At 41.7% G+C, this 17988-nt stretch overlaps 2 protein-coding genes across 2 annotated transcripts; one reads left to right on the top strand and one right to left on the bottom strand.

Moving 5' to 3' along the window:
- Nucleotides 1–7673: 7673 nt before the first annotated feature.
- On the bottom strand, nucleotides 7674–8889 carry LOC119999307 (auxin-responsive protein SAUR32-like). Its single transcript, XM_038846806.1, has one exon. The coding sequence runs from the start codon at nucleotides 8420–8422 to the stop codon at nucleotides 7910–7912; it is 513 nt and encodes a 170-aa protein (XP_038702734.1). The 5' UTR covers nucleotides 8423–8889; the 3' UTR covers nucleotides 7674–7909.
- Nucleotides 8890–10931: 2042 nt separating this feature from the next.
- Nucleotides 10932–13909, top strand: LOC120000606. The gene is made up of 4 exons (XM_038848729.1): nucleotides 10932–11664; nucleotides 11731–11880; nucleotides 11956–12845; nucleotides 12923–13909. The coding sequence occupies exons 1-4, from the start codon at nucleotides 10932–10934 to the stop codon at nucleotides 13907–13909; spliced, it is 2760 nt and encodes a 919-aa protein (XP_038704657.1).
- The last annotated feature ends 4079 nt before the right edge of the window (nucleotides 13910–17988 follow it).

Genomic DNA, 17988 nt, shown 5'->3' with positions numbered 1-17988 from the left:
GTTACTCTCCTTATTCTCCTCATTACCATCCCGCAAGATTGGTGGACCCTCTGAGACACCAATCTTGGATCTGAGCTGAGTAAAGCGAGTGCGGAGGAGAGACTTGGTTAGAAGATCAGCAAGTTGATCGTAAGTGGAAATTTTGTGAACTTGAATGGCCCCTTGATTTACCAGAGACCGTACAAAGTGCAGGTCCACTTTGATGTGTTTCATACGTGAGTGAAGAACTGGATCGATGCTTAAGCGGGTGGCACCTTGATTGTCACAATATAGAATAGGAGTTGATGGTATAGGACAACGAAGGTCATGAAGAAGGTGTTTGAGCCAGATAACTTCAGAGGCCGTGGATGCCAAGGCACGATATTCAGCTTCGGTAGATGATCGAGCAATTGCACGTTGTTTGTGGGAGCGCCAGGAGTTAGGCGTGTTGCCCAGAAAAATGATGTACGCCGAAGTGGATGAACTATCATCAGGATGACCAGCCCAATCGGAGTCAGAGAATGCGAGTAGTGGAAGCTTGGCTGATTTGTGAATAGTGATGCCATGATGCAGAGAGCCTTTGAGGTAACGAAGAACGCATTTGACAAGGGACCAGTGAATATCCGTGGGTTTGTTCATGAATTGAGCAAGGCGATTGACTGCGAAACTGACATCGGGACGAGTAATGCTTAGGTACTGCAGACTGCCAACCACCTGCCGATATTGTGTTGGGTTAGGTAAGGGAGAGCCATCAGCGATACTGGTAGAAAAATGCCCGGGAGAGGTGTATGAACCGGTTTGGCACCAGACATATCTGTTCGATCAAGAAGGTCTCGGATATACTTTTGTTGCGAGAGGAATAATCCATCAGGTAGTGGGAGGACTTCAACACCAAGAAAATAAGACAAGGTACCCAATTCTTTGAGAGAGAAGTGGTGTGCCAGATCTTGAGTAACTCTGTGAAGAATTTGAGAATTGGAGCTAGTTAGGATCAAATCATCTACATAAATTAAAACATACATAATATGATGAGTTGTATCTGCTTGGGCTTGGGCTTTGATATGATTCTTGATGTTGGGCTTGATATGATTGGGTCAGCATGAGAGTTTATAAAACCAAGCCTGAGAAGGCAAGAGCTGAGAGCGAGGAACCATGCACGGGGCGCTTGTTTTAAACCATAGATGCTTTTGTGAAGACGGCATAGATAGTCTGGATGTTTGGAATCTTCATAACCTTTGGGTTGTTTCATATGAACAACTTCCTGCAAAGAACCATTAAGAAAAGCATTATTAACGTCCAAATGGTGTAATGGCCACTGGTTTGAGATGGCAATGGTAAGAACAACTCTTATGGTAGCTGGTTTGATGACTGGACTAAACGTATTGTGATAGTTCAGGCCTTCATGCTGGGTGTATCCTTGGGCCACGAGACGGGCCTTATATCGGGCAACAGACCCATCTGGGTTTTGCTTGATGCGGAAGATCCACTTGGATCCTATGAGCCTGATACTGGGGTCGGGTGGAACTAAGGTCCAAGTTCCATGCTGTTGCAAGGCTGCCATTTCTTGGTCCATGGCATGCTTCCAATGTGGATTAGAGAGAGCACTTTTGACTGATTTTGGTTCAGGAGAGGGAGAAATAGGATGAGCAGTGGCTAGATTAAGTTATTTGGGTTTGAATATTTTATTCATGGCACGAGTGGTCATACGATGGGTGCGATCTGGAGGAGGTGAATTCTGATGAGTAGTGATTTGTGTGGTAGGTAGGTGGGCTGATGGAGATGATGTATCTGAGGGGGATGGAGAGGTTGTAGTAGGCTGGAGCGGTGGAGGTGATGTGTTAGTGGGGAGGAGTGGGTCACATAAAGGAGAGAAAGGAAGGTTACTAGGTGGAAGAACGACCAAGGAAGGGCTAGAAGAAGGAGTAGGAAGTTCAGAACTAAAAACGGAAGTGGAGAACTCAGATTCATGAAAAGAGGGAAACTCGGACTCTCGAAAAATTACATGACGAGAGAGGAAGACACGATGGGTCTTGGGGTCAAAACACTTGTAAGAACTTTGAGATGTAGAGTATCCCACAAAAATACAGGGGGTAGATCGGGGTTGAAGTTTGTGTGTAGTGTAAGGTCGAAGCCAGGGAAAACACATGCAACCAAATACTTTGAGTTTAAGATAATTGGGAGGTTGGTGAAAAAGAAGTTCATAAAGAGATTTGGGAGATGAATGTGAGAGTGGTTGTCGATTGACTAAATAGGTTGCAATTTGAAACGCGAAAGACCAGAAGGAAAATGGAAGGTTAGCAGCGGAGAGAAGGGTACGAGCTGTTTCGGTGAGATGTCGATGCTTGCGCTCTGCAAGAGTAATGTGTTGGGGTGTATGAGGAGGAGATTGATACCAACTAATACCCTCCTGAACTAAGTAAGATTTCAATTTTTGAAACTCCCCACCATTATCAGTGTATAGTGTTTTGATAGGATGTTGAAATTGTTTTTCAACAATATGTCTAAATTGAATGAAAACAGAGTGCACGGAGGATTTGTGAGTGATAGGAAATAACCATGAATAGCGAGTAAAGTGATCGACAAATATGACATAGTATGTGAAACCATCAATAGATTTGAGGGGGGCAGGGCCCCAAACATCACTGTAAAGAATTTGTAAAGGAGCTTTACTGGTAACTGATGATACACCAAAGGATAACTTATGACTTTTATTCAAATCACAAGGAGTACAAGATGAAGGGAGCAGAGTCTCATTTGAGGAACAGGGTAGTTGAGCAGTACGCATAATAGTAGACAAAAGTTTACTAGAGGGATGGCCTAGGCGATGATGCCATCCTGTTGAAGTCATTTTGGAATTGGAAGGTGGAGAGACAGTAGCAACATTGCAAGAGTAAGAGGTAGAATCGAGGTGATACAAGCCATCAGTGCATTTGCCCAGAGCCATAGTGCGTCCCGTAGCTTGATCCTTTATGACACAATGAAAAGGAAAAAATTCAACATAAACATTATTTTGTTTAGTAAGTTCATACACAGAGAGTAAGTGTTTATTAATAAGAGGAACACATAGTGTTTGGTGGACTTGAAGGGGGCGTGGAGTAGTGTGAATTCGTGTTGTACCAGTGTGAGAGATGGGCAAACCTGTACCATTACCAATGAACACTGAGTCTGAACCATCATATTCAGCCGGGTTTTGAATGTTCTGCAGATCTGGGGTCATGGAATGACTAGCACCAGAATCAAGTAACCACTGTGGATGATGTGGAGGATGAGAGGTAGGGACTGTAGTGGAGTGAGCAAAATTTATTGAAGGTTGACCAGTTGCTGGTGAGACATTGTTGGCATAATATTTCAATTTCCGGCATTTATTAGCAGGATGGCCTGGTTTGCCACACAATTGACAGACCAGTCGAGGTGGACCGCGACCATATCCTCGGCCGCCACTAGAGTTGGAACGAGTGTTATTGTTCCAGTTGTTATTGCGTTGCCCATTCCACTGTGACCGACCACCTCTGCCATGAGACCGAGAATCATGAGAGTTGGTTTGGACTTGATGAACATTTGCAGTGGTGAGGTTGGTTGTTTGGGCAGAAGTTAGTCTGGACACAAAAAGTTCATGAGTAACCAAGACATCTTGAAGTTCCTCAAACGTGAAGGGAGTCTCGCGAGTTCGAATGGATCCAACTATGCCCATATATTCTTCACTGAGACCTTCAAGGATATAAAGAGTGAGATCATCATTTGAAACTGGATGATCTATTAAAGCAAGTTCATCAGACAAATGTTTCACACTTTGCATATACTCGGACATTGTTTTGCCTCCTTTTCGACAGTGAGTGAGTTGAGACTTGAGCTGGAGCACTCTGGATCTGGAGGAATTCGCATACAGAGAATGAACCTTGGTCCAAGCAGTAGCACTGGATTTAACATCGCCAATAAGCGGTAGAACTGCACCATCAATAGAAGCCACGATGGCCAACAATATAAATTGATCTTGACTCTTCCATAAATGGTAAGAGGTAGCGAGAGCATCATCAGTATTGGTAGAAGAAGGTTCTGCTGGACAGGGAAGTGTGCCATCAACGTAGCCAACCAAGTTGTATGCACGAAGCAAAGAGAGAATCTGTAACCTCTAGGAGATGAAATTTGTTGATGTAAGTTTGAGAGGTATAGCAGAGATGGCCTGGACAGTGACTGTAGAGGACTTGCCAGAGATCGGAATCACGATAGCAGTAGACTGGGAAGGAGGAGCAGCCATGGCTGGGTTTGGAGAAATTTTTTTTTTTTTTTTTTTGACTCGTTAGAGTGCTACGGCTTCGATACCATAAAGAGCTTTGAGCATATGATTTTACTTAATCAAAGGAGAGGAGATACAGTTGATATATACATGATGTTGCAACAGCTATATGGACAGACTAGCTAAGACAGAGACATGGGTAGGACATGTGTAAACTAAAGTAAAGACATAGGTAGGACAGAGGTGACAGAGATTCCTGACACAAACATATCCGTTGGAGTGTAAACTAAAGGAATCCAAAGACATGTGTCTCTACAGAGTTGTATCTGCTTGGGCTTGGGCTTTGATATGATTCTTGATGTTGGGCTTGATATGATTCTTGATGTTGGGCTTGTTACTCTCCTTATTCTCCTCATTATAAAGCCCGGTCTTATCTGTCGCTAGCGTGGAGCAGGTTGAGTTGGCAGCCCGAGTTTAGTGCTAACCAACATGTATGATAGATATGTTGGGTTGAGGAATTCTTAGTTATCAAAAAAATGTTATTAACTAATATATTCCATGAATAAGTGCTTCTTTAGTATGTATTAATGAGCATTTTAGGGTTACTATTTTTTTTTGCATGGAAGAGTTTTCTTAGATTCATAATCTACAAATAAAAATAAGATTTATGTGTTTAGGCCAAATCCGAACAAGTAAACATATAAACTTAGGTTTTGTTAGGTAACGATATGTGTTGGGTTCTATGTCATTAAAAATTATTCATTTAAGATATATATTGAAGTTAATAGTTTTCCAAAAAAAAATAAAAATGTTGTCGTCAAATATTTTTGTTTGCGTGTGTTTAACGTATCAAATCTATACCCATATCGAATATTCAAATAACAAATTTAAATGATGTCTTTTTCATTAAAAATGAAATATATATATATATATATATATATATATATTTCTTACGTTAACACATACATATATATATTTCTTACCTTAATATATATATATACACCCAAGTGGAGGTTACAAAACAGACAAGAGGAGAGAGAGGGATGGGGCAAATTCCAAGGCTGTAGGGGCGCAAGAGAGAGAGACTATGTCTGTGAGACTTTTCATTTACATCAAAATTCCAACATTTTTCTAACACAAAAGTAAAAAACTACTAGTTAGTACTAACAGAGAGTATGTCTTGTCACTTGTCAATGTCAAAGGGGTTTATCTAGCAAAAAGAGGGGGTGTAAATAGTCCCGTCGTTTCACTTTTAATTGACCACCATTGCGTGTATTCTTAGGGGCTATGCGCACCGTTTCGTTGAGCGGCTATTTTTGTTTTGTTTTTTCTTAACTTCTATAATTTTTAAAAACTAGAAGGTAAAAGTTTTTTTTTTTTGAAAGCTTCATAGGTCACACATACGCTAAGCCATGTTCGAGGGACATAAAGGTCTTCACAGCAGATGAAAACTATCCAAATCCGAATCCCAGCCATGTTCGAGGGGCATGAAGATCATCACAGCGAATGAAAACTAAACCCTGGACCTCAAAGTTCTGGATAGACAACCTAACCAACCAAGTTACCTCCCATTCTCAAAAGCCTTTTTTTGTGACAACTAATCTTTTATGTGTATACTAAAAAGGGATTAAATAAAGTCCCCACTCGCATTAGACTATATATATTACCTTTAAAAAGACTATAAAGCATAATCAATGAACAAACAACAACTAAAATTAGTGTCGAGAAGCTTGATCCATTGAATTCATCCACATTTAATGGACCTCGATGCACCAAGGCCTTGGGGTTTGTTAAGTGGTCGAGTTAGTAATTTAAAATTTAAAAAAATTTCAATATAATAACTCGGACATATTTTAACTTTTATGAACGAAAGATGAAGATTATGCTCAGCAACTCCAACAAGGCCTAAAGTCTCTTGAGATCGTGACCACTATCTAAAAAATATTGCAACTTATTATAATGTTGCAGAAAACGACAGTTTAATTCATATATATCAACTTCGTCCGTTAGATTGATCTAACGACTTAAAATAGAAGCCTGCATATTTCGTAAAACTATATATATATATATAAATGAAAAGTTGAAAACCATCTTAGGTCAACTTTGATGAACCGCATGCGTGGAGTTGAAAACCATCTCATGTCAACTTTGTGAGCCTGTGACGTTTCAGCTGACAAAACATATTTAGTTTTCTATTGTTAAAAATAAAAAGACCTTTTGGAATTTAATTATGGCCATTATTTTTTACATCAATAAATTAATTGTGATTAAAATTACATATAGGACAATGCAAGATACCCCAAAAATTTGACCCCCAAAAATCCCTCAAATCTTTGTGACATTAAAATAATCATTGATTAAAAACATACATGAAGAAGGGTCCACTTTACATCTAACACTCCACATTAAAAGGGATCAGTCTTTTGGAAGTCTTTTGGATGTCACTTTTTGAAGGTCTCAAGCATTATCCTTATATATAACATAACAATAAAAATATTTTTTAAAAAATGATGGTGGCTAATGGTGATCACGAATTACGACAGTTAGCAATGGATTATCTGCCACATACATGACGAGCGATTCTCTACCATACACACACGTATAGTTGTTTTATATTTGGTCAAATTGCATCAACTAGCTAAGATTTCTCTTTGGCTAAATAGCTTTGAGAGTATCTTTTTTACTGGGTCTCAAAAATTGTATACTAGAAGGGGATTGCAGTATAATTGTGGATGATTTAAATTCTAAAGGGGAGAACTCATCCTTATGGAGTGGTGTTATAACTGGAGCAAGAAAGATTAAACAAACTCTGGATTCAGTGGTAGTTAAGTTTATTGGTCGACAGGCTAATGAAGGAGCACACAGACTGCAAAGATTGGCCTCCAGTCTCCCTCCTTCTTGTGCTACCATGGAAATTTCCCAGAGGCAATGAATGAGATTATTAGAGAAGACTGGCTGGGGAGTGGCTTGAATGATAGAAATACGAGCTCCATTTGGGGTAGAACGGATCTGCAATTTTCTGAGAAAGATTTGTATTCTTTCTAATGTTTTCTGAAGTTAGGTAATCCGCTTTGACAAAAGCTACTCGGCATCTGAGATTATATTCTTGGGCCTTTGTCGTTACCCACTTGGCATCTGGGGTCTTGTTCTTGGACTTTTATCTTTTTTTCTCTGTTGTTTGTTTTGTTTTGTATCTCATTACCCACTAAGAGTGGTTGACAGATAGCTTTTAGCCTAGTTTGGCTTGGCCATTTGTATTCTTATTACTTGAATGAAACCTGGTCATGATGGCCTTACAAAAAAAAAAAAAAATAGCTTGACGAGTTTTCTAGTTTTAACAAACATCTAAAACAACTCCCACATACTCCATTGTTATCCATAAGGGCGGGTTTAGCACTTGTGTGGTAACTGGTAAGGGCACAAAATATTGGGTTTCTCTTCAAAAAAGAAAACAAAAATCTAAATCAACCAGAATTTAATTTTTAATAAGTAAAAAACTTGAATTGAACAGACACAATTTACCCATACAAAGCTTGTAATTAAATAGGTTATAACCTTATTGACAGAAGGTTAGAACTAACAAGACTCCAAGAGTATACAAGACACAACATTAATGACTAAAACCAGACACCGATAAATATTATTTGCCAAAAAAAAAAAAAGAGATCGATCACACAGACAATACAACAAACACCTTCAGAACTGATTTATGGCAATCAAAGGAGACGGACTGAGGAGTAGATACGAGGCAGGACTCCTCGGAAACCCACATCCCCTCCTGAACTCACGATCCTCGCCATCATCGTCCATAGCCAGAAGGACCTTGCAGAAGTAATCAACGTTGCAAGGCAGCGATAGAGGGCCTTCACAAGTGTAACCATACTCGGACTCTGCCTCATCGAGCAACATCTTGAACAGCGGGTGGTTCGCGTACTCTGTTTTGATCACAAACCTCTGTTTCTGCGGTCCAACGTACACCGAAAAACAACCATGCGGCGCCACTTGATGCCTCTTCAACGACCGTTTTCGATCACTAATATCGCGATCAAAAGAAGAAGACACATCAACTCGTGGCCATGACTTGCTTTTTGTGTTCATAGCACGAACGATTGACCCTGATGAGCTCTTGCTTCCTCTGCCAATCGATTTGCATCTCTCCCATGTTTTCACGATCAAGTTCCCCTTTTTCATCTTCCTCTTCAAATCCATTTTGATGGGTATTCACCAAAAATTACACAAAATAAAAAAATGAAAGAAAGAAGAACAACTTAATTATATGTGCAGAAGAAGATTTACTGATGATATTCGGCTTAATTAAAAACAAGACACAACACCAGCTCCATCCATTATGAACACAAATCGATGAAAAAGCAAGTTAATTTGACAGAAAACACAATATGTGGCTTAACCTCTGTCGTAGACTTGGTGGAACATGACTCTGGATCCAGGTCTCTGTGTGTTACTACTCATGTTTCCGTATCTAATTCAACAGAGGAAACTCATGAAATCATTCAAGAAAGAAGTCATTCAAAAAACCCACCACATATACCAACACAAGAAGGAGCAGTGTATTTATATATAAAAGCGGTTTAGAGAAGATGACTACTTCACGGGGTATCCTCTATTTCTTTATTTGCGTCCTTGATAGGGCAATCTCAGCTTGGAGAAGGTGCCAACGTTAGATATATATATATATATATAGATACATATATATGTGTGCGTGTGTATATATTGTAGGAGCCGATTTCTACAATAGTTGAAAGGTCAATCTTTCTTCCTGTGGGGTCCGTTTGCAGCCTTGGATCCTGCAAGCTTCACAACAAGGCAAACCGTGAAAGCTCCTTAACCGGCTTGGGGGGTGCCGGTCGTGGAGGCTCCGACGATCAAGTTAGTACTTGTCGGAGATGGAAGACCAGCTATAGTCTTAGGTGTTTTGTCTGAATAGGTTTTCTCTGGAATTGGTAGAAAATGTTTCTGTTGTGTTGTCTAGTTTGTTTAGAAAAAATGTTCTCCCCACTCATATGAAAATAGAGGGGTCTTTATAGAGAATGAGGATCGACCTCGGGAATTGTGTGTCCATTCCAGGTATACTATTGGACCAAATTGTACGAAGGAAGTGTACAAGAAGTCCACTATCCCGGTTGTGTCAGGGTAAGCGGTAAAGTAACAATATGTCATAATTAAGACAGGTGTCGATGATAGTATGGAAGTTTTGTAGGCGGTATTTAATGAATAGATACGTATATGAAGGAAAGCCATACCTAAGGATGTGAGCCAGTCACACCTGTAAATATCGGCTGTAGATTAGACTGACAAGAACTGCTTTATGAGTGATGTAGTCCGAGTAATGGCGCTTATAGATGGTGTCGCCATTACTATGTTCTGGCGACTGTACTGGGTCGCCAACACCTGCGGATGCTTTGACACCTAGTTCCATCATGCTAAGGAAGGATCATAATAAAGTGACCAGTCTATAAAGCTATAAAGATCCTGTAGATAAGTATCAGAGAATATGACAGTAGTGGTGTCAGAATACTGTTTATATTACGTAGCAAGTAATGTAAAGATTGTATATGGACCCAAAGATTGGCTTTTAGTTTCGGGCCTAACTGCGATAGTTAACCTGGGGGGCCTAGACAATCCAGCTCATCTTGTCGATGTGGGACCAGGTGGGGCCATACCATTTTTGGCACCTACAATTGTCCCCCACTCTCTAAGCATGAAAACAAATTCATCTTGGAGAGTTTGCGTAATGAATTTCCTGCAATGAACAAGAAACAGAGGGATGAGTATAACTGAAGATGAAATGTATAGCAAAGGCGACCCAAGATGCTGGTTTCTGTGAAGATCCTGATGGAGTATGTCGTGAAAAGGCGTGTGTAACCCAGTATAATGTTATTCACTGATGCTGGTGAAATACAACTTCTTTGTTCGAAGCTGTATAGGGGACACCCTCGTTTGTTTGAGGGTGTCAAGGTATACAACCTCGTTTGTTTGAGATTGTACATAGCCAGCGTGGGCGTTAGCGTAGAAGCTAATTTGGAGTCATAGCTGTGGCCTGCATTGGCGCTAGCATGATGACTGAGGTGAAGCTATTGCTGTGGCCTGAATTGGCGCTAGCATGCTAGCCATTCGATGTAACCGATTTGTGTTCAGAAGCGATGACTAACACCTGTAAAAAGAACACTTGATGGCGACTTTGTAAGTATGAGTTTTACTCAGTGTAGTACAAGAGCCTATGTAAACGGAAAGTGAAAAGACTGAAACTATTATTCTGCGACTGCCATTTGCAATAAACCCAAAGGATATCAGATATATGAACAGTATTTATAGTGACAGTAATACTGTATGAATGCCATTATGCTAAGATCAAAATATTGCAGATAGAGGTCGTGACACGTGCCAATCGTAACGCGATAAGCATTTAATGCGTCTGACGTGCACATTGAAATTTTGAATTGCTACCGCCATCGTTCCTTGGAGAGCACGTTTCGGTAAGCGTGCACCATGATGAACACAAGGGTATTATGGACAATCGTACAAAACTAAAACTCAAAGATCGTGCTCTTAGTTTTTCAGAAAAACTTTCAACCGAAATTTACAGAAATTGCTCAGATTTGCTGAAGACGGAAGAAAGGAAGGCATCAATTGACGCTCGTACCGTACTAATTGAAGGTAATTCTCACTCTCGTGCCTTGAGTTTGTATTTAATAGAATGATGCGACCTCATGATCAAGAATCGGAGGATGAAAGAGTATCCGGCAGCGGTAGAACTCCCACCGACCAAAACAGAGATGAACAAGAAACCAGTGTAAACTACTCATGGTCTGGGTCGGGGAGTCAGGGACCTGGTGGCGATAGAGCCGGAACCAGCGCACCAGTTAATGAAGGAGAAAGATCAGAGAGGAATGGCCACATTGAAGGGCCGTTAATACCGAAAGGGTTAAACCCTAAATCGACTTTGGCAGCAAGTGATATGGACTTCTACCGAAAGAAATATAGAATCCATTCATCCATTGAGATAAGACCTGGAGCTGACACAGAGGGAGTCGATTTTCAAGTTCCTGGATGGACGCCGTTTTACCTATTGTCCTTCAGCATAGGATTGAGATTCCCCATACCAAGGTTGCTTGCCGATGCTTGTAGGATTTGGCAAATATGCCCAAGTCAATGGATGCCTAACAGCCTCAGAATTTTGTTGAGCATTCAGTGCTTGGCTGAACTAGAAAACCTCGAATTCGGGATCAACGAATTGGCGGTGGTTTATTACGCCAAAGAAAGTGGTCCAGGAAGGTATTGCCTGGTTCGTCGGAGAAACAGGGAGGAACTAATTCTTGACACCGTCTCCAACGACCATATTGTTGACTGGAAAGATAGATATATCTTTGCTAGGGGCGCCTTGGTATATGGTCTTCATAAGGATCTGCCTTTAAACTGGGTTGAAGGAAATAGTAAGTTCCGTTCCTTCTTTATCTGTTGATGCTTGTTACTGAATCTTATGCACCGTTTCTTTGCAGCATCAAAGAATTTGCTAAGCAAGTGGAAAAGCGGCCCCGAAGTGCTTCAAAGAGTGGAAGAGCTTTACAACCTTGGGGCACGTAAAAGATCCAGAAAAAACATTCTAACAGCACGTAAATTGGAGAAAACATCTCTTTGGAGATACATAAGTAAGTACATTTCAACTGTCCAAACGAACAAACAAACATGCTCAAGATATTCGTCTTACTTTATCATATGTGCAGGTGACGAAATGTTTGAGAACGTGTTTGCTGATATAACTGATGCAGACGACCTGTATGAAGCTCTGATGCAGGATGCTGAAAGAAATCAGCAGAGCCAGGAAACGGTGGGTGGAGGTTTCGAGGCAGCTATGCGTGCTGCAGAAACGTCCAAAGCCAAGAAAGCGGGAGAGAAACGAAAATCAACCGAGGATATACCTGAAAGAAGGATGAAACAGAGAGAAGATCCTCCTGGTAAAGGAAAATCGAAAAGCACTGGGGGCAGCGGGAAGAAAGCAACTGAAAAGGCGACTGCTAACGTCAGCGATGGGACGGAAATGCCCAGAAAACTCCTTCACGACGCCATTGTCTCGGGACCCAGAGGCAGGGGAGGTGGTCTTATCAGTACCACTGCGAGTGCGTCGGCTGCCATTGTTCTGGATGATGATTCAGACAACAGTGAAAGGGACACGATGCCTTTAACTAGGAGGTTACCAAGCATTAGGACAGCCAGGGTAGAGACTGCTGAACCAGTGGAGACACGAGCTACCGAGAATCGTGGAGAATTTGACCCCACAACTGACAGCTACGTTGATGCAAACGCGGTATCAGAAGTTGCCAGGAGTGAAGCTATGGCAAGCGGATCTAGGACTGAGTTGGCGACAGCGGGTAACCAAGAAGTGGAGGACACTGCCCAAGGTGGGGAGAATATTCAGCCTAGGCTAAGGTTGAACGTCACGGGAAGTGAAATGGAAGAAATATCAATATGGATTCCCAAATCTTTGACCGTCTCTTCTGCTCCCGTACTTCCGCCCGTTGGGATTAGGAAAATGGTCTTCCCTGAGGACGCCAAAAAATTAGATGCCATGCCTCTTCCTAGTCAGTTCAACTACTCAGTGGCTCATTGCTTTACTGTAAGTGTTTCAGGAGCATATCAGTATATCGTCATTAGTTTACACGACTAATACCACCTTTGTTGTGTTCTTAACAGGCACTCCAAGGAGTACTCAGGTCTGGAGAGAATGCCATTGGCAGTTTGAGCAAAGAGAGGACTGAAAAGGAGAGACTAGAAGGCATGGTAAAGGGGCTGGAAGACAACTTGGCCAATGTCACGTCTGCACAAAAAGATTCAGAGCATCAACTGATTGGGGAGAAGAACAAGAATACTCAAATGTCTGCTCAAATCTCAAGATTGGAAGAGAAATTGAAAGAAGCAGATGAGCAGCTCCTGCAATCAACTGAATCATTGAGTGCATTGGAAAAGAAAATACATGACGATGCATATAAAGCCACTCAATTCGAGTCAAGGATCGACCAAGCAATCAGAGATGCTCAGTACTTCAAGGATTGCTGGGAAGGAGTCACCAAACAACTGGAGAGTGCCGAGGCCAAAGTGAACACACTGGAATTCCAGGTACACCACCTGGCTGACCAACTTGGTGATGTTTCCAGAGAGAAAGACCTGTTAAACAAAGCGTTGGCAGCGCAGACAATGAAGACAGCAGAAAAGGTTGAAATGGCCAAGAAAATGGAGGAAAACTACCTTATCAAGATAGGGGCCATGGGAGGTGTCGGTCAAGCTGCAGAGAGGTTCAGATTGCTAACCCAGTACAAAAAGAATGAGTATCCGAAATGGGATGTGGACTTGATGCTCAAGAAGGCTGTGGTAGTACTTGAAAACTACCAGCCTAATAAAAGATGGGTTGTGAATGAAGAAGCAATTGGAGAACCTAACATCGAAAAAGACCTGGCGCCTCCAGAGAGTGATATCCCCACTGTTGAACAACTGCCCATTGAGGCCCGTGAATCGCCAATACCTGGCACTGTCACAGAAGATGCTCCATCTGAAGTTCCTCCGACTCCTAGGATTGAAAATTCAACTTCTGAGCCTGAAAATGCAGATGAGGATATCCCACGTGCGAATCCTCCCATTACGTCGGAGGCCATTGAGATTGAAGCGACAACAGAGACTATTTGAATTTGTTTGGTTTTGAATTTTGGTTTTTTTTTTTTTTTTTTTTTTTTTTTTTTTTTTAGTATTTCCAATTTCCTTTTAGTTTAAATGCCCTATCATAGCAATTTAGAGTCGATAGCCTTACTCTGTCCCCCAGTTTAAGTTGGACTGTTAGAACGTAACTCTAAAAGTTCAATTGAAACTGCGAATAATGACGTGTAAAGAAACTAGAACTAACCAGGTGGGACGCGTGGCCTCAATTATTTCCATCTGGAGAGAATATGGCAGGGTGAATCTCCGAACAGAGTAACAAAATCTTGACTGAACAAACTCCAAGAACTGAATAGGTATGCCAAGTGGCAGGCAAAAATTTACAAAAATCAACACGTGTCTCAGAACACCATTGGTGGACTTGATAGGGAATTCAATCCGTGAGAATATTGCGTTCTATACAAGGAGGATAGAACAACTCGATGAGCAAAGGTTGAAGATGAGTTGGTGATATTGGTACCGATGATCAGGCTACACTGTCAGTTTCGGCTAAGCTCATATGGGTTGCCTAGTACTGACGGTGAGTCTGATCAGCCGTGCCTTGTATCATTGTTCTGGTCAGGAAACGCAGAAAGTCTTGGTGCTGCTTTGGCGACGTTACGTCTTGGCGTCGGTAATTTATACGTAGTCAATGTTTCTACATTGTTAATACTGAATGAACCTTTGTCCCCCAGTAATAAATGCGTTTTTATGACATGCGCTGATTGGGATAATCTAGATGGTCATTTAATACCTTTTTGACTATAACAAATACAGTTTTAAGTACCTCTTATGGTTTTTTTTAAGATTAACTGAATTTAGAGATTTTAGAATTTTAAATACGTTTAGACTTCTTTTCCTATCTTAAATGTTCGTGTAGATTTTTGCGGTTGTAAAGTTTATCTTGACTCTTGGGCTACCACAAAGAATTAATTGCAGAATTAATTTCGGGTGTTCTCAAGAAGATGAAAAGGTAAGGTTCGCAACTATATAAAAGCTAATTCTCTTTTGGCAATGGAATTATCCTACAGACCAGATAACTACACCCAGTCTTTACAAAAAATGGCTGCTTCTCAGAGCTCTGTAAACTCTCCTTCTGACTCTGACGACAATAGGGACGTAAGTTCGTTCCTTCCTCCTGATTGCCGAAACCCTGCACAGTATATCGTCGACCTAAAGGAGGCGATGAACGAGATGGAGAAGGGCATGAAAGAGATGAGAATAGAGATGGAGGACCAAGAGGAGCAGATCACAGATCTTACCAAAGCTCTGCAAACCGTTGGCTGTGCCATGCTCCAACTGGAAGAGCTTGCGGAATCGCAAGCTATGGAGCAGAACATAGCCAAGCTCCAAGACTCGCTCCTTAACCTTTCTGTTTTGATTAAGGAAGCGAGAAATAAAATGAACGAAAGCTTAAACATTTGGTCGTAAAGACCATATGTTTTATATGTATGTTTTTCTTTTTTCTCTCTTTTTTTTATATATAAAATCAGTATTTCTTTCTCTAATGCCTCAAATATTTTGCAAATATAGTACGCTGCAAAACTTGAAGTAGTAAAACTCGTAAAAACAGTAAAACTTGTACAAACAGTAAAATTTAAGAAAGCATGAAAACTTATCTGGTACGATGACGTCCCCATGCCGTGGCATTCGAACAAACGACTGTCCTTAGTTTTTCGGGCCTTACAATCCCTGCGCTCAAAAGAACGATCAAAGGTAGTCGATGGGACTCCCATCGACACTCCGAAGCTTAAATTAGTTCACATAATAACACATATAATGAACTACAGAAATTTAAATATACAAAGATACTAAAGGAAATATTTAAACTACAATTATAGCGATATAAAGACAAAAAATCATGCGTGTTTAGAAATGGTACAACTTTAGATGAACGGCGTTCCAAGGATGCAAGATCGCTTCTCCATTTTCCCTGTGTAGTCTGTAGGCGCCGTTTCCTAATACCTTGTCGATCAAATATGGGCCTTCCCAGTTCGGACCCAGCTTCCCAGCGTTTAGCTCTCTGGTATTCTCAAAGACTCTCCTGAGCACATAATCTCCCTCTCGAAATGCTCGAGTTCGAACATTTTGGTTGAAGTACTTTGAGACTTTGTCATGGTACGCAGCTGTTCTTGTTAGCGCCTGATCTCTGAGTTCATCAATAGTATCCAGCTGATCATTCAACTCCTGCCAATTCCTTTGTTCATTAGACCACTGAAACCTAGCAGATGGGAGTCCAGCTTCAACTGGTATAACGGCCTCAGACCCAAATGCAAGAGAGAAAGGAGTTTCCCCCGTAGGCGTTCGTGAAGTTGTCCTGTAAGACCACAACACTCCAGGTAATTCATCAGCCCAAGCACCTTTAGCTTTCTCCAGACGCTTCTCCAGGGTCCTGATCAAAGTTTTATTAGAAGCTTCAGCTTGGCCATTACATTGGGGATGCCTTGGCGTCGCAAAATCTACCTTGATTCCCCAATTCGCACAGAACTCCTGAAACTTATGACTTGCAAACTGTGGGCCGTTATCCGTCACGATCTCTTTAGGCACTCCAAACCTGCAGATAATATTCTTCCAGACGAACTTCTTCACATCCAGGTCTTTGATCAGTGAGTAAGACTCAGCCTCAATCCATTTGGTGAAATAGTCAGTCATGGCCAGAAAGTACTGTCGTTGCCCGGATGCCTTGGGCAAAGGACCAACTATATCCATCCCCCATTTCATGAAGGGCCAAGGTGCCACGATAGGAGTGAGTTTTTCCGGTGGCATGCGTGGAATCTGAGCGAATCTTTGGCATTTATCGCACCTCCTTACATAGTCAATTGCGTCTGATCTCATAGTCGGCCAATAATACCCCGTAGTCAGTGCTCGATGAGTTAAACTCCTTCCCCCAGAATGATTACCACACTCTCCTTCATGCAATTCTGCCAACACATACTGGGCTTGTTCTGAATTTACACATCGCAACAAAGGACCTGAATAAGATCTTCTATATAGCTGCCCATCATGTACTGCATACCGCGCAGCTTTAGCGACCAAACGTCTAGACTCATTCTTTTCTGCTGGTAGAACACCATCAACCAAGTATTGAACAAACGGTGTCATCCATGTCTGGTCTGAACTAACAGGAAGAATCTCACAATCATTCTGCTTCTCTACTTCTTTCTGATTGCTAATTGACGGCCACTTCAGGTGTACCAGAGGAATCGTCTGCTCCTGGTTAGATTGGATTGACGACCCGAGATGGGCCAGCGCATCCGCATACGAATTCTCTGCTCGTGGGATCTGAGTTACGGAGAACTCCACGAACGCCAGTTGCAGTTCCTTTACTAGCTCCAGATAACAAGTCATCTTCGGATCTTTGGCCTGATAAGAACCAATAAACTGATTTACTATCAACTGCGAATCTGAGTAAACCTTCAAACTTGTGACTCCCAGTCCTTTGGCCAGCTCTAGACCAATAATTAAGGCTTCATACTCTGCTTCGTTATTGGTCGCATGGAAACCGCATCGGACTGCCTGTTGAATTACACTCCCCTCTGGAGAGATCAGCACAATTCCCAGACCACTGCCTCTGACGTTACTAGATCCATCAACGTACAAGGTCCATACCTTTGGGGCTTGATCTACCATGCAAAGCAACTCTTTATCCGCCTCTAGCTGTGTTGACGGAGCAAAGTCAGCAACGAAATCAGCCAGGACTTGTGACTTGATTGCGGTTCTCGGTTGATATGTAATATCGTATTCACTAAGCTCCACCGCCCACTTGATCATCCTCCCCGACAATTCGGGTCTATGGAGTATGCTCCTCAACGGGAAATTTGTCACCACAGCAACCGAGTGGCATTGAAAGTACGGCCTCAGTTTTCTGGCGGCAACCACCAAAGCTAAAGCTAGCTTTTCCAGTAAACTATACCGGGTTTCCGCATCTAGCAGACTCTTACTCACATAGTATACTGGCAACTGCTTCTTATTTTCTTCTCTGACCAAAACCGCGCTTACAGCTACCCCAGAGACAGCCAAATACATGTACAGCTGCTCCCCAGTGCTGGGCTTGGACAGTAGTGGAGGGGAAG

Source organism: Tripterygium wilfordii, chromosome 6 (genome assembly GCF_013401445.1).
Source record: "Tripterygium wilfordii isolate XIE 37 chromosome 6, ASM1340144v1, whole genome shotgun sequence".
In the NCBI taxonomy this organism is placed as follows: domain Eukaryota; kingdom Viridiplantae; phylum Streptophyta; class Magnoliopsida; order Celastrales; family Celastraceae; genus Tripterygium; species Tripterygium wilfordii.
The sequence above is the reverse complement of the archived record's forward strand: the minus strand, read 5'-3'. Positions and strand labels throughout refer to the sequence as shown.